The sequence below is a fragment of the Neopelma chrysocephalum genome, unplaced genomic scaffold (genome assembly GCF_003984885.1).
Source record: "Neopelma chrysocephalum unplaced genomic scaffold, ASM398488v2 Primary Assembly neopelma1_77, whole genome shotgun sequence".
NCBI classification, from domain to species: domain Eukaryota; kingdom Metazoa; phylum Chordata; class Aves; order Passeriformes; family Pipridae; genus Neopelma; species Neopelma chrysocephalum.
The window spans coordinates 2,006,196-2,029,892 of NW_020897738.1; the positions used below are offsets into that span (position 1 = coordinate 2,006,196).

General features: G+C 47.6%; 2 protein-coding genes across 5 annotated transcripts; one reads left to right on the top strand and one right to left on the bottom strand.

The window, feature by feature from the left end:
* The first annotated feature begins 309 nt into the window (after nt 1-309).
* On the top strand, nt 310-15,491 carry SART3 (spliceosome associated factor 3, U4/U6 recycling protein). The gene is made up of 19 exons (XM_027689773.1): nt 310-506; nt 1,409-1,535; nt 2,343-2,447; nt 2,767-2,951; nt 3,880-3,985; nt 4,882-5,006; nt 5,459-5,614; nt 6,413-6,551; nt 6,933-7,040; nt 7,480-7,557; nt 7,768-7,826; nt 8,615-8,724; nt 8,982-9,094; nt 9,535-9,611; nt 9,997-10,162; nt 10,861-11,309; nt 11,799-11,951; nt 13,053-13,231; nt 14,127-15,491. Exons 1-19 carry the CDS (start codon nt 339-341, stop codon nt 14,305-14,307), a joined length of 2,784 nt encoding a protein of 927 aa, XP_027545574.1. The 5' UTR covers nt 310-338; the 3' UTR covers nt 14,308-15,491.
* FICD (FIC domain containing) lies at nt 15,488-20,689 on the bottom strand. Of its 4 annotated transcripts, none has more exons than XR_003535242.1 (3): nt 19,711-20,306; nt 17,069-18,223; nt 15,488-15,624 (listed from the first exon to the last, which is right to left on the bottom strand). XR_003535242.1 is itself a non-coding variant. In XM_027689776.1 (3 exons), the coding sequence occupies exons 2-3, from the start codon at nt 19,994-19,996 to the stop codon at nt 17,148-17,150; spliced, it is 1,362 nt and encodes a 453-aa protein (XP_027545577.1). In that variant the 5' UTR covers nt 19,997-20,046; nt 20,673-20,689; the 3' UTR covers nt 15,642-17,147. The 4 variants fall into 4 exon arrangements, 3 of the variants coding, with proteins under 3 accessions (XP_027545577.1, XP_027545576.1, XP_027545575.1); XM_027689776.1 differs by lacking the exon at nt 15,488-15,624 and adding an exon at nt 20,673-20,689 and having other exon boundaries at nt 15,642-18,223; nt 19,711-20,046; XM_027689775.1 differs by lacking the exon at nt 15,488-15,624 and adding an exon at nt 20,494-20,621 and having other exon boundaries at nt 15,642-18,223; nt 19,711-20,046.
* Nucleotides 20,690-23,697: the final 3,008 nt, after the last annotated feature.

Genomic DNA, 23,697 nt, shown 5'->3' on the forward strand with positions numbered 1-23,697 from the left:
TATCCGGCGCGTGTGCGGGACGCGCCGGCCACACTCAATATGGCGGCCGAGCCGTACCGCACACGCCGCGGACCCTCCCAGAGGCCCCATGAGGGCCGCGCAGCGGGGTGCCCGCGGCATTGCCTGCGCCACACTCCGGAATACAAGGGGTCGCGCCGCCCCTCCGATCAGCGCAGCTCGGTCCCGCTGCGCGGCCGAGCGTGGGACGGTGCGAGCGGAGTACCACCGCTCTCTCCGCCCGGTTCGGCTGGCGGCGGCGCGGCTCGGCGGGACGGGCAGCGCCGGGGCAGCCGTGGCGGCCGGCGGAGCGCGGCGGGCGGCGAGCGGAGCTGCATAAGATGGCGGCGGCGGGAGCTGAGGCGGCGGCCGAGGAGGAGAAGCGGCTGCCGGAGGGAGACCCCGAGTCGGGCGGAGACTCGGATGACGAGGGGGACTCCGACTCCTCCGGCGACGGCGAGGATGAGGAGAAGGAGAACGAGGCTGAGATCCAGCGGCTGGAGGAGCAGGTGGGCCCGGCGGGCAGCGGGTGTGGCGGGAACGGAGGATAAGCCACGACTGTGCCTGTACTTTGATGCTGGGAAGTGTCAAGACGTGGATTTCCGTGGTCCTTGCGGGTCTCGTCCAACTCGGGATATTTCGTGGTTTTAAGACGCGAGTCTGAAGTGAAAACTGAGCGTTTGGGGTGGCTTTTTGCGAGAGAAATCACCGAGTGGAGCCCCAGTGCGCGGTTTGTACTCATTGAGACAGCTAAGCCGTCTGTGGGGGGGCTTCATTGCCTTTGAAGAAATTAAAGCACGTTTTTCTCTGTGAGCAGCGACAGCACCAGAGGAAACGTCTGGAGCTGTGTCAGGGGAGGGTTAGGTTGGATCTCAGGAAAAGATTATTCCCCCGGAGGGTGCTCGGGCACTGAACAGGCTCCCCAGGGCAGTGGTCACGGCCCCAAGGCTGCCGGAGCTCGAGGAGCTTTTAAACAACGCTCTCAGGGACAGGATGGGATTGTTGGGGTGTCCTAGGCAGGGCCAGGGGTTGGACTGGGATGATCCTCGTGGTCCTTTCCAGCTCAGGATATTCCATGAGTTGGCTCTTAAAAAAAGACTCTTCATTCGGGTGCGTTGTGCAGCTGGAATCTGTCGTGCTCCTGCTGCATTGGGATTTATGAGCAGTAACCCTGGGAGCTTAGAGCCATGAGCTGAGCACCAAGCTTAACTTAAAGCTCTTTTAAACCTGAAAGTGTTTTTTTAAAAATGTCTCTGTGTGACCTGGAAACACCTTACAAACAAGGGTGAAGTTTGTTGCAACTCCATTGTCTTGGCTCCGTGAACACACAAGGAGATTAGATTTATTTTCTGATTTCTTCGTGTCCATCACTCAGCAGTGGTTTTAGAATTGATTTTTATCATTTTTTAAGCTGTCCATCAATGCCTTTGACTACAACTGTCACTTGGATCTGATCAAGCTGCTCCGTCAGGAGGGAGAGCTGGTGAAGCTCCGCAGAGCTCGGCAGAAGATGAGCGAACTCTTCCCCCTCACTGAAGGTACTGAGCATCCTCTGCTCCTGTTATAACCCCCACGAGGGAAGCTTCACCTGTGGAAATTGCTGGTTCAGTAGTGAAATAACATGTCTGTGCCAGGTTTAAGCACCCTCAGACAGAGAGTGTGACCCAGATCCCAGCAAACTCCTACCAAAAGTGACATTTCACAGATGGGCAGCAAAAAAATTCCTTTTTGGTGGAAGCTGTGGGCAGCCCTGGAAATGGGTATCTCCTTTTTATTCATAACACAGACAGTGTAAGTACTGCAGAGGCTGCTCTGCCAGTGGGATTTTAGTCTTGGAAAGGGAAGCCCTGGCACAGGTTGCCCAGAGAAGCTGTGGCTGCCTTATCCCTGGAAGTGTCCAAGACCAGGTTGGACAGGGCTTGGAGCAACCTGGGCTAGTGGAAGGTGTCCTTGCCTATGGCAAGGGGTGGAACTGGATGAGCTTTAAGGTCCCTTTACACCCAAACCATTCCTTCTGTGTCTGTTGAAACTTGCAGCCTCCAAAGCCATTTACTGTCACAAATGTGAGGACAGGTTGGTTCCAGGTACATCTTGATACTCTGCCCAAGGTGCTGATAAATTGCAACTTCTCCCTTAGTAGAAAGTTGCTTGTTTAGTTTAAAAAATCTCCATCCAACTTTAATTTTAAATTAATTATGAGTAGTCACGGAAGTTAAAATTCGTTTCTTTGCCTTGGCCCTCTCCCTGATTTTAACTCTGTTCCTAAAAACTCTAATAAAACACCAAGTGGATGTAACTTTTTATTTCTGAACAGTAGTGACATGTTCCAAATCTTTTCCTTTTAGAAATCTGGCTGGACTGGCTGAAGGATGAGATAAAAATGGCTTCGGAGAGCCATGAGCGAGAGAAGGTCTATGAGCTGTTTGAACGAGCTGTCAAGGATTACATCTGTAAGTCCTTAATAAATGCTGTAAAATGTCTTGTGTTACATCCAGATTTGGCTTTTTTTATAGATAAGTCTTTTCCTTCTGTTATAATGCAGAAATTGGATTGACATTTCAAGTTAACTTCTGAAATATTCGTGTGAAGTGATGCAGCATAAATTCAATATTTTAACTTTACTGTACTAGATAAACAAAAAAAGAAAATAAAGAGAACTGTCATGTGTTGGTCTCCTTATTTGCAGCAAATAAGGTGTTCGGGAAGCAGAGTTGCTTGGGTTTCATTATTTTTTGAGGAGATCAAGTCATCTGTTTGTCCTTTGTTTAGGTCCTGAAATCTGGTTGGAATATGCCCAATATTCCATTGGAGGCATCGGTCAGGAAGGAGGGATCGAGAAGGTGCGGTCAATCTTTGAGAGAGCACTGACTGCAGTGGGGCTGCACGTGACCAAGGGCACAGCTCTGTGGGAAGCATACAGGGAATTCGAGAATGCCATCCTGGAAACAGCACAGGTGAGGCCATTCCCCAGGGCTCTCATCCCAGATAAGCTGTGGAGCAGCTCCCGGAGTCACCTCGGGCTGTCTCCTCTGAGAAAAGGGCCTTTTCAGCTCTAAGAACTGGCCCTTTGCTCTGGGAAAGCCATTCTGTGTATTTGGTTGGTAAATCAGTGGATTTGTGCTTAAATAAAATCATAAAATCTCAAATCCAGGAGCAAAGTTTCCCTCTGCTGATTGAATTGCCGAGAACAGCTTTAAATTGAGGAGCTCCATTATCAAACAATATTCTTGCCAGTAACTATTTCTGCACAGAATCAATCTTGTTTAAGTTTCTAGACTGTTCTCTACTTCAACTTTTAACTCATTCATTATTCCACACTGTTTGTGCCTTGTGGATGAGGATATTTTATCCCTGGAAAGTACAGTTTGACATCTGCAAAAGATACTTTTACGCAATGGCCAGAATGTGAATATTTCTTTTTATTTTTATAGTTAGCTACATGAGAGATGGAAGTTAAAGATGTCCCTGCTCATGGTGGGATGGGAACTATTTCATTTTAAAGGTCCTTTCCTACCCCATTCTCTGAAATGCCCTAACAAAGGGGTAACAGGAGAATGCCCTTTCATTCCCAAACACAATCAAAGCTGGAAGTTCCAAATCATCTCTCCACACCCCAGGGATTTACTGAAACCTCTTTGGTGGTTTGTGAAGCAGCACAGTTACTTTTCTCCTTGATCATTTCCCAGTGCCTGTGTCAGCTTTCAGTCAGGAATGCTTTTCCCATTGACCCAGTGGAGTGATCTCCAAGTTTTAGCTTTCCCAGCAGTGAAACGCGAGTTGGCCGTGTGTGTCCACTTGGATCTCGGCTCCCCCAGCTCATAAACAACCCCCCATCGTGTCCATCAGCTTGGAGCTGATTGAATTCCCTCCTTTTGTTGGTAGCCAGCCCCTGGCAGCGTTCCATCCCCGGAGCAGCAGCAGGTGCTGTGCAGCCAACTCGAGAAGATCCACACACTGTTCCGGCGCCAGCTGGGGATCCCACTGCTGGGTAAGAGCCGGAGCGCCCGGAGGGAGGGAGGGAAGAACTGGGATACACTGATCCAGCCATTGGGCATCAGGGTTCTTTTGGTAGAGCCACACATGCTGCAGCTGGAATTCTTGTGTTCCCTTTAATCAATGCCATTTGCCTTGTGAGTGAGGTACAGATCCCTTTGGATAGGAATATTCTTATTTATTGACACTTGGGTTGTGTGACTGCTCAGAGCTTTTTAAAGTGCAGGTGATGAGCACAAAATGTGACCACTAGAAATGAGGAATTTGCCTCATGAATGAGGCACAAATCCCTTTGGACCAGAAATATTTGTGTTTATTTAAACCTAGTGTATCTGGTTGCTCAGAGCATAATTTGAGGCTATCTAAAGTGCAAGGGATGAGCACAAAACGGGACCATTAGAAATGAGGAATTCAGCTGTGATTGCTGCATAAAAACCTTGGTAGGTAGTATCTGTGACAGCTGGATTGTTGGAATTCTCCCTTGTCTAGTTCGTATTTTAAACTCCTGAGTCCCTTTTCTTGCTGCTTTGCTCACAAGAGAAAGTCAAACATAGTTCTTTGACTTCATTTCCATATAGAGAGACTTTGGTTTCTTAAATTTTCTTTAAAGCCTTGGGAAAAATTTTGCCCCTTTGGTTTTCTAATTCCAAATGAGCAGGTTTAATATAACTTGCCCTGAGTTTGCTGTAGGATTCTGTATAAGGTGAAGTGTCTGAGCCCTTAAAGTGTGCAGTAGTGTGATAGATCCCAAGAGGGGATAAATAAATATTTATTATAAATATTATATAAATAACAATAGGAATATATGCTAGAGCCAAACATAGGTTGAAATCTGATTTTTTTTAGTCCCATAAGTGCATTATTGATGAGGTTTCATGTCTGTTCTCATAGACATGGAGGCTTCATATGCTGAATATGAGGAGTGGTCAGAAGAGCCAATTCCAGAAACAACAATCAAAAATTACAAAAAAGCTCTACAGCAATTGGAGAAGTGCAAACCCTATGAAGAGGCACTGGTAATGCTGTCACTTGTATCTTGCTTTAAAACTAAGAGTGAAATGCTTTGGGGTGACTTATTTTTTCCCAAATTTATTAGTTTCTAATCCCAGAGATAAAGCAGCTGAGTGTTGCTGGGGGACTTGTTGAGCTGTGAGCAATGGGGGGCAGAAGAAGCATCACAACTGGGAATACTGGAAATTATTGAATCTATTGAGTGTGTCAGGCCACCCTAAGGTGCACATGAGTGTTCCAGCTGTTTTTTCCAGCATTGAGGAATAACAAGTAGGGATCTGAGTGGTTTCAGAGCAGGGTGGTGTTCAGAGGTGTGTGAAAATCAAAAGCTGCTGATGTTTAGAGGCAAGTTTCTTATGTGAAATTTTGCATGAGACCTGCTCTGGGGAACAGCTGAACTGTTTGAGTTGTGTTTTATTTAAGAGTTTAATATTTTGTCTCCCTGTTTGTTTCCCAGCTGAGTGCCGAAACACCAAAGCTGGCAGAATACCAGGCTTACATTGATTTTGAAATGAAAGCAGGGGATCCAGCTCGCATTCAGTTGATCTACGAGAGAGCTTTGGCTGAGAACTGCCTTGTCCCAGATCTCTGGGCACGCTACAACCAGTATTTGGTAAGGAAATAAACCTAAAAATAAGGAAAATATGTGCAGTTTTATTTCCCTGGTTTATTGTTTTTTAATCTCAGTGGCTGACAAACAGCCAGTAAGTTCTACTTCAGTCTTGCCTTTTAGTCTTTAAATCCTCCAGAAACTGATTTTTCTCCTCACCTTTGCTTTCCTCCTGTTTTTAGAGGTGTGTTTATTAATCAGGTGAACATTTGAACACTTTTTTCCTCGAGCTGTGTATTTTCTCTGCAGAATTAAATGTTTTGGCCATTGAGCTGTACTGAAGTAAACCCGGCTGTTCAGCCCATGTTTCCATGGGGTTCGTTAGTGCAGTCTGAAACTGATCCTGAGCTCCAGAGGCAGGACAGAAGGTGGCTGGATTAAGGGATCAGGGTGACTCCCTGCAGGAGGCTCATCCAGGCCCAGTTGCTCCGTCATCTCTTTATCTTCCCAGCTGGAGACAGCAGGTTGCAGATGGAACAGCACCTGCATCAGTAGACTGTGTGTGATCCTTTCTTCTCTTCTTACATTCCAGTTGGGAATTTAAAATTTAAAATAAACATTATCTCACTGGCAGAAAACACCTCAGTGGTTTGGTAGTTCCAATTTGTGTTGCTCATTTGAAGGTGTTCCCTGGCTTTTTCGGAATATAGAATTTGAAACACCCAGCTCAGCTTTTCAAATACAAAATGAAAGTGCTTTTTTTTTATTTTTTTCAAGTGCTGACTCTTTATAAGATGGGATTTGGCTCAGATGGTCTCTCTGGCTGACAGGAACTTGAACTTTGTTGTGTGATTCTTCCAGGACCGGCAGCTCAAAGTGAAGGAGTTGGTTTTATCCGCCCACGACCGCGCTGTCAGGAACTGCCCCTGGACAGTTGGGCTGTGGATTAGGTACCTCCTGGCCATGGAGAGGCACAGGGTGGATCACAGCATCATTTCTGGTAAAGAAAGGCCATCTCAGCAAAACTTCTTTACAGTTCTGCCCTCTGAATAACCCATGGCAAGTGGGACTTGCAGGATTTGTTTCCACCTGCTGCAGTCTCAGAGCCGCTGCCACGTACAGCAGGTGCTTGTAGGGCTGTTTTTGGTGAGCAGCTGCAGCTCTGAGCAAGCAATGAACAACTTGGAATGAACATTCCTGAATTAAACTGGCTTTAAATCCACTTCTTAAACCAATTTACTTTGTAGAATTTCTTGTCTTTTCCTGTTTTCCCAGAAACCAGTGGTATGTGTGTATATATTTATTGTGCTATGACTGCAGTTTGCTAATTTTGACAATGACAAGTAATTGTGTTTGGGTTTTCTCCCCTGTTTTCTTTCAGAAATGTTTGAAAAAGCTCTGAATGCAGGTTTTATCCAGGCAACAGACTATGTAGAGATCTGGCAGGCATATCTGGATTACCTGAGAAGAAGAGTGGATTTTACACAAGGTCTGTGTAGTAAATGTGGGAATAAGTATTTAAACTGTTTTCTATGTACTTCTCTGAAACAGTGGTACTACTGTTTGGGTTTTTTTAAATAACAGTATTTTCATCTTTCACAGAAGTTAAATTCATATGTTTTATAGACACTAACTGGCCAGAAAGTAATTGGTTTAAAGCAGCTTCTTGCTGGCAGAGTAGATTATGCTGTTGCAAATCTGCCCTGCCTTGTATTTTTGATACCTAATGGATTTTTATTATGCATCTAGTGAGTTTTTATTAGTGAATAATAAATTTAAGTAATAATAGCCGTAAGAAGAAGTAATAAACTTAATCTCCACCACTAACTCATAAAATCATTGTGGGTGTTAAGGAAAATGTTTTGGTGGATGAAAAATGGAAATTAATTATTATTTTAAGGTAATTCTTTCTTTTTTTTCCCCTAAAGACTCAAGTAAAGAGCTGGAGGAGCTGCGCTCTGCCTTTGCACGTGCTGTGGAGTACTTGAAACAAGAAGTAGAAGAAAGTGAGTTAAATCATCCAATATGTTGTTTTCTCTTGTTCAGAATAATTTTTATAAAGCCAGTTCTCCACACAATGTTTAACTTGTCTTCAAGGGTCTTGAACATCTTAAGAAAGCTCCAGATAAGCATTTCAACTCCATGGAGAACTTGTTTAATAAACACTTTATTTCCAAGAGCCAAGTACAACAAACAGTCTTTGTTTTTATTCCTAGGATTCAGTGAAAGTGGAGATCCATCCTGCACCATCATGCAGAACTGGGCAAGAGTTGAGGTGAAGTTTTTCTCTGCTGTGTTTAAATTACTGAACTAGATAAAATTGATTGTTTTAACATTCCAGCCAAGTAGAAAATTCCTTTTCTACTTTGGAATTTTGTCTGGGTTGCTTCAATGAGTAAATGTGCTGGTGCAGTCACTACAAGTGGGTGTTTTATTTTCCTTCCTTCGCCATGGGCTCTTAGGATTGGGATCAGTCATGTTACCTGTGTGCTGTAATGTCTCTGGGCACAAGGCATGGGATGGGTTGCCAAAGTGTTGACCACTGGAATCCTCTGAACGATGTGGGCCTGAATCTGAATTATTTCATTTCATGCCCAGTTAGGGAGAAAATAAGTACATCTAGGTGTGGTTCAGGTTGTGCTAAAGCAGTTCTAAGTCACCTGTCTGGTGTATTGATAGACCTCCACAGTCAGATCGGGTGAATCCAGCTTGGGTCTCCTAAGCCATTTCCCCTCTTCCTAAACACAAAGCAAGCTCTCAGTCTGGGAGAAGAGCTGAAGTGCTCTGTTAGGTACATTCATCAATGACAAAAGGAAAAAATCAGAAGCAACTATCAAATATTTTTTATAATGAAAAAGAAGAAATGTATGCGGGAGCCAGAACCAAGGCAGATGTTTGAGGTGGGCAGAGAAGTATTACTGAGGAGTAGGATTGATCTAAGGGTGTATCTTCCTGGGTCTATCTGCATCACCTGTGGTCTTCCCTTGGTTTGGGTGCTGGGGTTTAATGGTGTTGAACAAATGATCCTAAATGATATTGGGTATTTTGGGTGCTCTGTTCCAGGCCCGCCTGTGTAACAACATGCAGAAAGCCAGAGAGCTCTGGGACAACATTATGACTAAGGGAAATGCCAAATATGCAAACATGTGGCTGGAGTACTATAACCTGGAAAGGTAAGAGTTTGGCTGGGGGGGAGAGTTAATTCCCTTTTAATTTCCTCATCTGTGTGAGACAAAGCTTAGCTTAGCATGGGTTTGCTTCTTTTGGGTTTGGAGGTTCTTGGAGTAGCTCTGCTGTGTATTCCAGGAGTGCTACAGCACATGTGAAGTGGGAGCTGCTGGGGAAGGAGGGGGAAGGTTTTCATGGATGTAGTAGCTGTGTTGTGGCCCTGCTGTGAGGTTTGGCCCCTCAGTGCCCTCCCCTCCTGCAGAGCCCACGGAGACACCCAGCACTGCAGAAAGGCCCTGCACCGCGCCGTGCAGTGCACCAGCGACTACCCCGAGCACGTCTGCGAGGTGCTGCTCACCCTGGAGAGGATTGAAGGTAATTAATTGGCTCAGAGAAGGGTAATTAATTGCCTGCTCCTCACCTCGTCTTACCCAGCCTGGTTAATGTGTGATGACACAGAGTGAATTTTGATCCGGTGTTTTTGTGTTCACTTTCCTTTCACTGCTGTCCTGTACACTCACAGCTCTTGTCTTCCTTCCTTCTCTTCTGGCCTGACTTGGAGCCTGCTGAAATTACTGGATTTTTCCAGACCCTTTTGGAGTATCATAGTTTAAATGAGGGGTTTCTGCTCTGCTTGGCTCCTGTTTTTATTTTCTTTGAAGCTACTCGTTCTAGTTAAAATTTTCATGTGTAAAGGTTAATATTAAGAGCAAGTTCCATGAAGTCAATCACTCTTGTTTTTCCAGAATTGTATTTTTGAATTATGAGAGAGCTAAATATGAGACTTCTTTAATTATTTTCACTTTATCCATCAGGAACACTGGAAGACTGGGATGCAGCTGTTCAAAAAACAGAGAACAGATTAGCTCGAGTTAATGAACAAAGAGCAAAGGTCAGAACTTTGCGAGCTACCAAAACAGTTTATACACCTCAATTAAGATCATGCTTGTCTGAATGTCAGATTTCTCTTGTTACTTCCCAGCCTGACTTGTCTTAAAGCCTCAGAACTATTGATTTTTTGTTTAAAACTATGGTTAACAACCTCTCTTGATGCTTTTCATCTTTTCCCTTTTGACCCTTGGGTGGATACAAGAGTGCTGTGCACTCCAGGAAAGCTGGGAGAGCAAATAACTGAGATGTGCTTTAAATGATGTTCCCATTAGTGCTGTGGTTAATGTAGCTCAGGAGAAAACCCTCTGGGTCCAGTGCTCCAGAAAATGCTCTACCATCTGCAGTCACTGGAAAAAAATTAATAAATAAACCTTACCTCTTTGTAGGCTGCTGAGAAAGAAGCTGCTCTGGCAAAGCAGGAGGAGGAGAAAGCTGAGCAACGAAAACAGGCTCGGGCAGAAAAGAAAGCTTCCAAAAAGGCTAAAAAAGCCAGGATCGGAGACAAGCGCAAGGCAGACGATGAGGATGAGGGGGAATGGGGCCAGGAAGAAGGTAAAAAAAAATGAAATTAAAACCTCAGACCTCTGGTAACAGGGTTATTTTGTGTTAGAGGCAGATGAGGAATTGCCATCACTCGTGTCTTCAGAGCTGCTGTGCTTTGAGGGCTTCTCTCTTCCTGGCAGGTCTTTGTTGTGGTAATGAAATGAAAGCAAAGCTAAATGGTTTTTGACCAACAGAAATACATGTTTTTAAGAATTCTAGAGTTTTCTAGGCTTTTCTTATTTTGAAGAAATATTTTTTCCTTCTTTTTTTTTTAAAGTCGTTTTTCTGACTCATCGTATGATGCCAAGCCATGTGTGTAAATTGGGTTATTCACTATTGCAGCAAGCTCTGGGAAGTTGATAACAGAAGACTTTAATAGGTTGCAGCCCCTGGGAGTTTTGGGAGCTTTTAGATTTTTCTTCTTTAAAAAAAAATCCCATTAGACAAAACAAAAGAACATGAATCAGCAACTGTCAGTTGTAACTGACTGACAAAAGGAACAAATATTCCTGTTGCTTTCATCTAAAGCTGTCTTGGTGGAATAATCTGTCGTTGTTATTTAAAACCTTTTTATTTTGTGTCTTTTGTGAAACCACAAATACAATGACATTTCCAAGCTCCACAGTGGGAATGGAGGACATATTAGTTTCAAAAGTGAATGAAATGAGGTAATTTTTTCTAATAAGGTTTTTAATTTCATTATTTAGAGCTACCCAGCAAGAGGCACAGGGGAGAGGGTGATGGTGTGCTTCCTGAGGAAGACATGGAAGTGGAGACTGGGCTGTTTGGGAGAAGTGCCCCTGCAAAGCCAGATGGGCCAGCAAACCCCAAGGAAAGGGCATCAACCAGTCGGAAGGACATCCCCAAAGTGCTCCATGACAGCAGCAAGGATAAAGTCACTGTGTTTGTCAGCAACCTTGCCTACACCATGGCTGAACCTGAGGCGAAGCTGAGGGAGCTGTTTGGGAGCTGTGGGGAGGTGGCAGAGATCAGACCAGTGTTCAGCAACAAGGGCACCTTCCGGGGCTACTGCTACGTGCAGTTCAAGGAGGAGGAATCTGCTCTGCAGGCCCTGGGCCTGGATCGCATGGCTGTGGAGGGAAGGCCCATGTTTGTGTCCCCATGTGTGGACAAGAACAAGAATCCAGACTTTAAGGTAAAGTTTTACTGGCTCAGGTTGCATGGTGGGTCTGCAGAGGGGAGCTGCTGGAGTGTGTTGTGTCCAGAGTGCTCACATCCCATGAGCTCGTGTTGTGCTACTTTGGAATGGTCAAACTGTTTTTTTGGGGATTTCTTGCATCTTCCCTTACTTTGCCATAAACAAGGACTGGCATCAATTTATTCAAGACTTGCAGAAATCTGCTAATTTGGTTAGTTGTGGATCCCTTCCCACTGAGGATATTCTAGGATTATCTGTGACCATCCTCATTGTGAAGGAGACGTGGATGTTTAGAAGCATTTACTTGCAAGTCCTTGGAGTATCCCTGTGTTTATATGGAAATATCTTCCAAGATGCCACTCGTGATTTTAAGGTAGTTTTGGATCACAGAGATATCAAGTACTCTGATAACTTTTAGGGGATGTAAGATTGAAATCTGTGGAGTCTCTGACTGGTTTATAACTAACATCCTTTTTGTTTCTCCAGGTTTTCAGGTATAGCACTACCCTGGAGAAACACAAACTGTTTATATCTGGTTTGCCATTTTCCTGCACTAAGGAAGAGCTGGAAGAGGTGTGTAAAGCGCATGGGAATGTGAAAGACATTCGGCTGGTCACCAACAGAGCTGGAAAACCCAAGGTAGGCATCCTTAATACACTCTTATTTTCAAGAAATCCTTCTAAAAGAAGCTTGTTGTGAAGTGTGGATACAAAAAGTTGGTTTTATTAAGTTGCCAGTGTGGCTTTGCGTTAAAACTTGGGGAAATGCTTGGACTTATACAGCCCGGGGTGTCTGTGCTGATAACTAACTAAAGAGGGAAAGTGGAATTTTTTCAAAATACTTAAATGGCACAAGAAAAATGGGATGGAGGGGAAAACGTTTACAGCACTTTCACTACAGTAAAAACAGGTATTTGCAAGTCTGCAAAGGCTTTATTTTTAGAGTAACTGAGTAGATGGTGTTCAACCAATTCCCATCCTCCCTTTCCTCTGTTCCTGAAGACTTTTGTTCCCAACATCTGCTGCAGAAAGAGATTTGCCAGTGAGAAATGAGCCACCTCTCTCTCACAGGGCTCATTATTTCCATCCTGGAATAAATGACTCCTTGTTAAATAAGTGATTCTAAACCAGCTGTTGCTGTGCCAAAATTCTACCTGACACCTGGGCCATGTCTGTGGTGGGCCCTGCTCACAGGTGCCATCCTGGGGGTGCTGTGCATGTATTAAATTGGATTTTCTAGCCCTTGGCACCATCTCAGGGGCAGTTCCCGTTTCATGCACACCTTGTAACGAGTGCTCTCACGTACCCCAAGTCTTGCCATCCATGTTCTGAGCTTAGTTTGAGCTGGGATTGGGGCTAAACCACACATAAATGTACTTAGGGAATGTTATGTAAAAGCTGATGTATTTCCTGTGAAACTGGATAATCTGAAAATGCAGCTTAAGGGCTTGAATGTCATTTGAAAGCATAACAGCAGTGAGAGGTGATGCCTCCCAGCCAGTATCCCTCATTATATTTATTTTAATAGGATTTCTTTTTTTTTTCTTCCTTCCACAAATTAGGGCATCATGAATGAGAGTGAAGAAATTCGGGTTGTAAAAAGAATTCTTTTTAGAAGAATACTGGGACTCTGAGCCATGTTTAGCTTTGCTTTCTGTATGATTTCCTTCCAATTGGCCAAATTACTTGTAAAATACTGGAGATACAGAAGCACTAAAAATAATTTCCTTTCCTTATTTAGGGCCTGGCCTATGTGGAATATGAAAATGAAGCCCAGGCCTCCCAGGCTGTGCTGAAGATGGATGGTCTGACAGTGAAGGACCACGTGATCAAGGTGATGATCAGCAACCCCCCCCTGCGGAAGCTGCCCGAGGCTGGAAGGGCCTCCACATTCCCAGCTCCTCGACAGGTTTATGGAGCGTAAGTGTGAGGGAGGAGGGGGCTGCTGGCACTTCTGGGAAAGGAAATGCTGGGTTTCTTGTACACTAAAATTTAGGAATCTCATCTGGAATGTGTACCTTAAGGGGGCTTAGAAAAAGGAGGAAGAGGGACTTTTTATATAGGCAGCTACTGACAGGACAAGGGGGAATGTTTTCACACTGCCAGAGGGCAGGTTTAGATGGGATATTAAGAAAGAATTCTTCCCTGTGAGGGTGGTGAGGCCCTGGCACAGGTTGCCCAGGGAAGCTGTGGCTGCCCCATCCCTGAAAGTGTTCAAAGATGGGACTTGGAGCAACCTGGGATAGTGGAAGGTGTCCCTGCCCGTGGCAGGGGGTGGAACTGGATGATCTTCAAGGCCCCTTCCAACCCAAACCATAATAGAGTTTTATGAATATGAGAGAGTGTTTAAAAGGTGCTGAACCATAAAAAAGTGGGTTGTTGGATTGATGAGGAAAAGACTTTTCCTCTTTATCAACAGAAACAGGTCTGTAGTGATGAGAGTATCAGGCATTGGCCACTGCCTTGGATCCAGTGTTGGCACCTGATCCCTCATAACCTCCACATCCTCTCGTTCTGGAGAACCAGCCATTGCTCAGAGTGAGCATTTAGGCTGCTCTTTCATTTTTTGGAGTGTTCCTGTATTGTAGGTGCCCTGGGGATAAACAGAGCTTCAACTTCTAGGGGCTGTCAGGCAGTTGTTGTCTGCCAGAACTCGTGTCTGTGTTTCAAAGCCACCCATTGAAACCTTTGCACTGCTTATTCCTGAAGCAAATGACAGGAATAACATTTAAATGAGTTCCTCATAATGAACAAAGTCTTTGTTGTTTCCCCAAGTTAAAAGAGTGTGTTTAAGTGGGATTTTTTTGCCCTTTAGGCGAGGCAAGGGAAGGACACAGCTGTCCATGATGCCCCGAGCGTTACAGCGTCAGAGCAACCCCATGGCCAAGGCTGAGAATGGGATGGTCCAGAACTCACCAGCAACTTCATCTGAGCCCCCTGCAGAGCCTAAAAAGATGTCCAATGCTGATTTTGCCAAGATGCTACTGAAAAAGTGAGCAAAAAGTCTGCAATCAGCAGGTCTGGTACAATGTGAAATGCCTTTATGGAAGCCATGTTGTGTCCTTATGCTGGCAAGGAGAGAAAGCCTGTCACAATCATGGAAATACTGTTCTGGACTGCTGCATTCATGGGATCAGTGTAGGATGGCACAAATCCAGGTAGTTTTCCTCTAAAGAGCAAAGAGTTATACTTTTGTTCTGGTAAAATGGCGTTCTATGATTCCTCATATTGAGGGTAATGAGGGGGGCAACATTTCCTGTCCAGCTCGGATGCCATGTGGAGTTTTTTTGAGTACTTTCCAACTATTTCTCTTTCATTAACGAATGAGATGCAATGTGAGACCCTTGGCAAGCCCCACTGGTCAGCTCAGATTGTGACTGCAGACATTCTCTCTGGCAACAAGCCCATTTTCCACCCAACCCCACGCACGCAGGGACAGTCATCTCCTTCCATGCAGAGTCCAATGGCAGATGCTCCAACTTCACCACAATGGCCTATTTTAGTATTGGGAGAGTTTCTATACATATGTGTGTATATGTAGATACCCAGATATACATATATATGTATTCAGTTCATGTTCTGTTCCAGTTGACCTGTTTTTTATATGGTGTATTTGTAAAAGACATTCAGATGATTATTTTTAAGTGTCATGAACTAATCTTTAGATCTGGTAGTTTTTGTTTCCCATAAAGTTGTTCGTGCTGTTGCTGAGGACCATATTTTTTGGTTGGTTTTGTTAGCTAGCTCATGTGTCTTTTGCAGGTGGTTTCTGTACGGTTTTGTACAAATGTGAAGTGCAAGCTGACGTTTCTTGGTTTATTAAACTCAAGTTCTCAAAGGTTTTCTATACATACTGTTGCTTTTGTTTAAATGTGGGTGTTGGAATTGCACTTATCCTCTGGCAGCTGGGTAGAGGTGATGTACCTCACCTCAGGTGTGCTCAGATAGTGTCACTCATACCTTTAAGCAGCTCATTCCATCTGCTCTGAATATCCTGAAATCAATAATCACCTCAGACTTTCAAAGAATGTAGGATGATCTTGGATAGAAATATTCCTGCTTGTCAACTCCTATTCTGGAAGTCACCACATGCAGGGGTGGATGTGAGGGGGGACCCCAGTACCAAGTTCACTTGTACCACACAAACACTGCTGCAAATAAACACTATTTTCTGTGCTGATTTCACTTGGCTTTACTTTGAAAAGATGAGTCTGGTCATGATGTCACAGGGCTGAGGGAGCCAAGATCTGCACCATGGGCCTTCCTCCTCCACAGCCACTTCATTCACTGCAGCAAAGTGTTCTGAGAACAACCTATTCCAAACAAAGACTTTAATATTAAAATAGTTTATTAATCTGTTACTAAAATAACATTTTTCACCCCCCCAGAGCTCTAAAGTGCAGATTTTATTCATACTCGGATTGCACTACAAAAATAAGCACATTTTGTAAGGACAGAACACCCTTCCTCAGGTATTGTCTGCTTTTCCTAGACAGCAGTGACCAGAGAACTCCGAGTCTCATCCTGCTTTTTGCTTGTATAAAATGTGTCCTAAGTCCCTGGCAGGTAAGAGAGAGTTAAAAGGGAAGAAAATTAACCCTGGCTTGGGACAGTCTAACTAACAGCTTTTGTAAAGGAGTTAAGCTTAACAGCACCCTAAATGGGGATTTTAAATGGAATTTCTCTGAACTTGGAGGTGGTGGGATCAATGCTGCTGTTACACACCTGGCAGTTGGGGGGAGGGAGCTATTCTGGGGGTACTTTTACCTTAAAAAAAAAACAAAGATAAAAGTGATTCTTTGAACTGCTCAGCAGTTTCCAGGTACTCAGCAGTTTCCAACTGCCACTGCAGCAGAGAGAGGCCTCGAGTGATTCTTGCCCCATTTATTGCAGTAATAATGTGACCTAATGATTAATTGTGAAAGTTCCCTTATGTAAACTAAAGAAACTGAAGGCTTTGGCAAACTTTCTACACACATTCTCACCAAACTGGCACAGCTCCTGTCTCCTGTCTAACAACCTTTTCTGCCCACAGCTTTGCAGCCACAAGCTCCTTTAGACCCTGAACTGAAATGTCTGAGGACAGTTGTGCTTTCCCAGGGCTCCTGCTCGCTGAGGTGAGGCCTGGGAGCACCAGGGAGTCCTTCCCCCTGCAGTGAGTAAGTCAGAGCATTTCTCCTCCTGTTCCACTCCCACCACCTGTAATCCTACACTGAATACTTCCCACTTGTACAAAACTGGCCCCAGGAAAGGCAGCTGAAAGTAAACATGCAAAGTGCTACAGAAACGGGAGGGGAGAGGTGGCTTTGAAGTGGAGTTCAGCCTCCTTCCTGCTCAGTACCTGTGTGACTGACAGGAAAGTGTCTGATGGACACAGCTGGGAGAGTGCTGTTCCTCCAGGGATGTGTTTTGGGGTGGTTTTGAACAACAGGGATGAGGTAACACAAAAATAACTCAGTTTAGACTTTGCCAAGCAGCTCCTTGCCAAGGTCAGACATTGCAGTAACTGCCTGGGTGAAGGGGTGTGATTGAAGCAGCTCCTCAAAGCTTAACTTTAAGGAGAAATTAAATCCTAGTTCATCTTTTTGAGCCTCTCTGCCACCTCTCCCCATCTCCTTCCAGTAGCACAAGCAACTTCTAGTGCACAGCCATCATCAACAGGTCACATTCCATCTTGGCGTAACGTATATAAATAAATTATATTAATTTAATCCAATGTAAGACACTTTAAATAAAGGAAATGCTAAAGAGTGACACCTCCTGTCCAGTTATTCCCAGCAGGAACACTGAGTGGCTTGGAGTTCTGCTCTCCCATGGGTTCACCGGCTCCTGAGTGTCAAGTCTTGACGGGGATGGTCTGTTCGCACCCGGCAGTGGTTCCCTCTGCCTCAGGCAGGCCCACGGAGTACTCGGTGGTGGCGATGAGCAGCATGTCCAGGGTGGTCTCGGTGCACTTGGCGATGAAGCGGATGAAGGGCCTCACGTCGCCCTCGTTGGCCACCTCCAGGACGTGGTAGTACTCCGCGCGCTGCTCCTTGCGGATGGTGATGGGCGGGTACCCCGCCTGCATCAGGATCAGGTTCATCAGCAGCCGCGAGGTCCGGCCGTTGCCGTCCACGAAGGGGTGGATGTAAACCAGCTTGTAGTGGGCCAGGGCAGCGAACTCCACGGGGTGCAGCCCCATGGCGTCCTCCGAGTTCATCCACTGCACCAGCTCCCGCATCTGCTTCTCCACATCGCGCGGGTGGGGCGGGATATGGTGCCCCACGAAGACCTGCGTGGTGCGGAACCGCCCGGCCTCCACGGGGTCGGCGTAGCCCAGCACACGCCGGTGGATCTCCAGGATGTCGGCGATGGTGACGGAGCCGATCCGCGACACCAGCGTGGTGTTGACGTACTTGAGGGCCGCGTGCATCCCGATCACCTCGTTCTGCTCCACCAGGCTCTTCCCCGGCACCGCGTACCTGGTCTCGATGATGTGCCGGATCTCAGAGAGTGTCAGCGTGTTTCCCTCGATGGCCACCGTGTGGTAGATGTGGTGGTAGTAGGACTCCTCCATGACGCGGCGCAGGGCGGAGTTGCCCTTGGGGATGGCCATCACCTTCTTCACCTTGCTGTCGATGATGCTGAAGTACCTCTGGTCGATCTCCTCCACCAGCGGCAGCGTCCGGCCCCGGTTGCTCAGGGCCTTCTCGTTGTGGGGGGAGATGGTCAGGGCCTTGGAGTACAGGTAGTCGGCCTGGAGGATGTCTTTCTCCTCTTCGGAAAAGATCCCAAACTCGTTCAGGGCGTCCACGTAATCCGGGTCCATTTTGAGGGCATACAGGAAGAGCTTGTGGGCCTTCTCCCGCTTCCCCTGGCGCTTCATCTCCAGGGCTTGGTTCAGAGCTGCCCTGGCTTCCAACTTCACTTCTGGAACGCAACAAAAATGGTTAGAGAACAGGGTGGTGGGTTTGACTGAAAACTGATCTGGACTGAAAACTTCTAGAGATCTGGACTCCATCATCCTTGCGGGTCCCTTCCAACTCAGGATATTCCATGATTCTATGACCATCACTCTTCACTGATATAAAAGTTAAACAAAACCAGCCTCTAAGAACTGGAACAGAACTTGTGTTCCAGTCTTTGCCAGGCTACAATCACAGAGGTTTATGCCACGTTTCCAGGCCGAGCATGAGGCAGCAGAGCCATTCCTGTCAGGAAACGTGGTGAGGCAGGACCTGTGAGCAGCTGGCTCAAGGTGGCCAAAGGTGTGTAGCCATCCCAGCCAAACTCACTTTGGCCACCAAACTGCTTCATGTGGGAGGACACGATGTGCCAAATACATTCCTCTTGGCATTATTTTAGGTGAAATTCTAACACATTGTTGTGTTGGCTGCTACCAGCACTTCTGTTTCTTCACTGAACTATCTAACATTTTCCCAGCAGTAAGAGCTTTAATACAAACAAAGATAAAGTGCTGGAATCATAATTCCTTTGCGTGTATTCCAAATTAACATCCTGGCTGATAAAGGCCATGACCGCAGCCAGTTGTTGCCTAAAAGGCTGTTTCATGCCAGCCAGGATTTCAGGATTAACGCTGTATATCCCAGATTCCTGTGTATTAAAACACCTCTCTGTGTTCTGGTTACCTCCACAGGACTTACTAGTACTGAAAACATGAGGAAAAACCTCAGAGAGACAGAGTGGCGAGGAGGGAACGCTGGCACAGGGCCCTGGAATGCAGTCGAGGAGCTGCTGAGGGCCTGCTCCACCTTGGGGGCATTTCCAGCTGGTGTTCACTGCAGGTGGCAGTAGGAGCTCCTTACCATCATGGGCTGGTGTCACTCCCATCATGGGCTCCAGGAGAAGGCCAGGTAGGTGATGAGATCTCCACGTTGGGATTGTTTTATACAACTCACAGAATAGCTGGGGTGGGAAGGGACCTCTGGAGATCATCCAGTCCAACCCCCCAGCCCAGGCCGAGTCACCTGGAGCAGGTGACACGGGGACATGTCCAGGTGGGTTTGGAATGTCTCCAGAGAGGGAGACTTCACACCCTCCCTGGACAGCTGTTCCAGGGCTCTGCCACCTCCATGGAAAGGAGTTCTTCCTCATGTTGAGGTGGAATTCGTGTTTTAGTTTATGGCCATTGCTCCTCATCCTGTCACTGGCACCACTGAACACAGTCGGGCACATCCTCTGACATCCCTTGGAGATATTTGTATGGACTGATGGGATCCCCTCTCAGTCCTCTCTTCTCCAGACTAACCAGGCCCAGCTCCCCGGTCTCTCCTCACCACAGAGATGTTCCAAACCCCTCATCGCTATGGCCTCCCCTGGACACTCTCCAGCAGCTCCTTGTCTCCCTTGTACTGAGGAGCTCCTCTGTCCCCCTGCACCCCCCAGGACCCCCTTACCTGGGGAGGCCTTTCCCTTGAGCACCAGCAGCTCCAGCCCCTGGGAGGTGACACTCAGCTCCGTGCTCTGTCCCGTGATCCTGGGCATTCCCGAGGGGCCCAGCTTGCTCCTCAGGAAGGAGATCCCCCTGAGCAGGGCATGGCACTGGTTCTCCACGGCAGCGAGGGGGAGCAGCAGCATCACCAGGGAGCTGAGGAGCAGCACGAGCACGGCCGCCCAGCGCACCCGCACCCACAGGGTCACCCACTGCAGCTCCGGATCCGTCGCCATCGCCACGAGGTTCATCCTGCCTCCAGTACGGCCACCGGGAGCATCTCCCTTCCCACCGCTCCCACCTGGGAACACACACGGCTTCAGCCAGCGCTCCGTGCCACCGGGAAGGGTTGATGTGAGCACACGTGCTCGGGGCTTGTCACAGCTATGGGGGGGTTGGTTGTCCCAGGAATCCCCATCCCTTTCCCTGCCACCCCACGGCACGTCAGGGCAGTTCCCAGCGGAGCACGAATCCATGTGGAATCCTCCGTGCGTTACTGTGACAGCAGCAGCACGAGGAGACAGGGCTGCCCGGGAGCAGGGTGGGCTCTGGGCTCTGCAGGGATCACGGAGCTTCTCCCATCTCCCCCGGCCCCCCAAGCCAGAGGCTCCAAAGCTCTCCCTCCGCAGACTCCCAGGTCCCCCCATCCCCCAGTTCCCCTTCAGCACCGCTCCCACGCCCGGGGCTCCCTCCCCATCCTAAACCCCCTCATCCCCGGTTCCCCTAAGCCCGGGACCCCCAGTCCCACCCGGCACTTCAGCCCTCTCCCGTCCGGGGTCCCCCAGGTCCTCCCTGCCCGGGACACCCGCTGCTGCCCCGACCGGGTCCCTTCAGATTCCCCGCGGGTCCTCCCTGCCCGGGACCCTGGTCCATCCCCCTCCCTCCCCTGCCCGGGGTCCCCCCATATCCCCCCTGTCCCCCCGTCACCTCCGCCGCCCCCGCCGCGCCCGGTCCCGGTACAGCGGCCCCGCCCACACAAGCACCGCCCCCGCGTTCTCCCATTGGCTGAGTCGCCCCCTCGTTCCCTTCCCATTGGCTCTCGCAGCGGACGCTCCTCCCCTCCCCTTCCTGCAGCGTCTTCCGGGTGGCGCCGCACCCCGGGCGCGGGAGAGGCTCGTGGAGGGCGGGGACTGGCGAGAGCGCACGTCAATCATGTGCAGAGCAGCCAATAAAAAGGGAGGCTGGGGAGAGGGCGGGCACTTTCGCCATAATAGGGCAAGGCGTCCCCGTTGCTACGCGACGGGCGCGTGGGGAGCGCTGATTATTCCCATGTTTGTTTCCATGGAAAAACGCCTTTTTTCTCCTGGATACAGAATTGTTGTCACCCATTCCAGGCCTTTCTGGAAAAATTCTCCTTAATTCTGACCTTAAGAGTGTCAGTAGCATCGTAACTTGGTGCTCCACACGCCCTGGAGACCATGAATAGGGAGAGACTGGAGACCAGGAATGGGGAGACATTGGACACAAGCTGAAGGAAAACAGAATATTTTAAGGAATTGCAGGTAATTCCCCCAGATTTTGGCATCTAGTGAAGTAATAAGGCAGTTTTCTACCAGATGCTCACACAGCAAATCATCACCAGCAGGGAAAAATAACCTGGTTTGTCAGAAATAAATTGGGGCAATTTGAACTGTATTTCAGAGGAGGCTGAGGGGAGACTCGTCAGAGTCTGCAGCTTCTCAGGGACAGGGTGGGATTGTTGTGGTGTCCTGGGCAGGGCCAGGAGTTGGACTGGATGATCCCTGTGGGTCCCTTCCAACTCAGGATATTCCATGATTCCATGAAGCCAAACCTTTCAGAAGATGTTATTTCCATGGTCTCTTTGCCTGGTGCACTTCCAACTATGAGGACAAGCTGTCTTTGAGTCCAAATAATCAAGGAACACTCTGCCAGTGCTCAGGTAAGAGCCCAGAGGTGGGAATGCTGTCCCAAAGCATGGCTGCTGCCCATGCACAGCATCCTGATCCATATGGTGCTCTTACTCCATTCTGCTTCCTCTGCACATGGAGTTTTCCAGAGAAATCTTCCTTTCCATGGTCGATTTCAGTGAGAAAAGCAGGATCCCTCTCTGGGAGTTGGGGCTCTCTCGGATGTTCACTGATTTTACCAGGACTGACAAAAGCAGCTGGATGGAGTCGGCTCAACCAACATCCCAAAAACAGCCTGACAGCACCTCAGCTCTGAGATCTCCACAGCAAATGGAGCCCAGGGCCATCCCTGAAGCACTGAATTCCTGCCAATTCCAGCCATTCTGAGCCTGCCAGAGCCTGGAAGTGTTGGGAGGGAACTTTGGGGATAATTAGCATTTCAAGGATGAGCAAATCTGTCTTTGCTCCCAGAGGAAGTGCTGTGTGTTTTCCTCAGGCACCTAAACACAATTATGGAATAATTACGGAGCTGTTGATGTGTTTTCCTGTCAAAAAGGGGGAGAAACACATTTAGAATCTGTTCCCCAATTAAATCTGATCCAACAGAAGGGAACAACAGGGATAGCCAGGAGTGCCTGGTGTCTCATCCTGGCTTTGATGCCTCTTTGGTACCCTTGGAATGGTCCAGGCTGAGGTAGAAGCCAATCCCTTGGGAATGCCGATGGCACTGTGAATCCCTGGCATTTCCACAGCTTTTCTTAGCATGGATCCAGGCCAGCTCAAGGGATTCCATAGCCAGCACATCCTACACGGGAGTTATTTTTGATTTTGTCAGGGACAGGGAAGGGAGATCCCAATGGCAGGAAGGAGAAGGGCTGTGAAATGCTGGATCTGCAGCCTGGATTGTCCCACTGGGTCACCCTGGGAATTCCTGACGTGGTTGGACACGGATGCACCAAAGGGATTCCATCTGGAGCCTGAACCTCCAAGGGGAATTTGCATTGGAAGCAGCATTCCGGAGGGAAGAAAGTGTGTAAGAGCCTGGGTTTTATCCCCAATATCTGACGCCAAATCCGGTGGATTTTGGAACAGCCAGCAGATGGCACTGACTCATCTCCTGCTCCATGGAAACATCCCAGCGGGATGCAGCCTCTCCAGGACCTTTCCACCTTCTGCCTTTAGAGGCACCGATCACGGAAAACATATTTGAAGGTTGAGTAAGGCTCTGGCTGCCTCCTGGAACGGCTTGTACTGGGATAAAAATCGCCTTTCTGTGCTCAGGAGGTTCCTGGGATCTGGTGCTGACGAGATGGAACAGCAGACACGGGAGCTACTGCTTCCCAAAGCTTGTCCTGTGCTGTGGCTGTTGGGCTGATCCTCGGGATAATCTTCCCTGGCATAAATTTGGAAGGTGTGATAAGGCAGATACATCAATGTTGTTTCTTTCTGGCTTTCCTGGGCCACATGTTAAAGGGGAAAAAAAGAATTAATTTTTTGCAAAAGGGAGGATATTTCTCCCTTTCCTGCCTCTGGTTTAGCTGAGGCTCTGAAGGTGGAGAGCTGCAGGCCCAGCATCCCTGGGAATTTTTCCATGCTGGGTTTTTTTTTTGTTTCCCCTTGCCTGGATTTCATTCCTTTTATTTCCTGCATTTGGGAATTGTCTTGCCCTTGAGCTGTTGGGTTAAACCGAGACCATGGAACATCCCTTGGGAAAGGCCCCTGGCCTGTAGGAGGGTCTTGTCATCAGGAGAAGCAACTGGATTTAAATGTGGGATTTCAGTGGATGAACAGATGGACAAGGAAGGGATGAACTGCCTGGAAAAAGCTCAGCCAGGTCACAGCAAGGTTGTGAAAAACAGATTTGACATTCCTGGCTGTGGCGTTTGTGAGGAAACGGGAAACCGCATCCCAAAATCCAAGTGCAAGGCCAGAGGGATTTTTAATTAAAGAGAAAAGGGAAGGATAAGCCAAAAGCAGGAGCTGGATTGAGCCCTGATGGTTGTTGCTCCTGGCTGCAAACGAGGGGCTTCAAGGCTACGGGAGCCATTTACAGCTCATCTGCAAACACAAAGAGAGGGAACAGA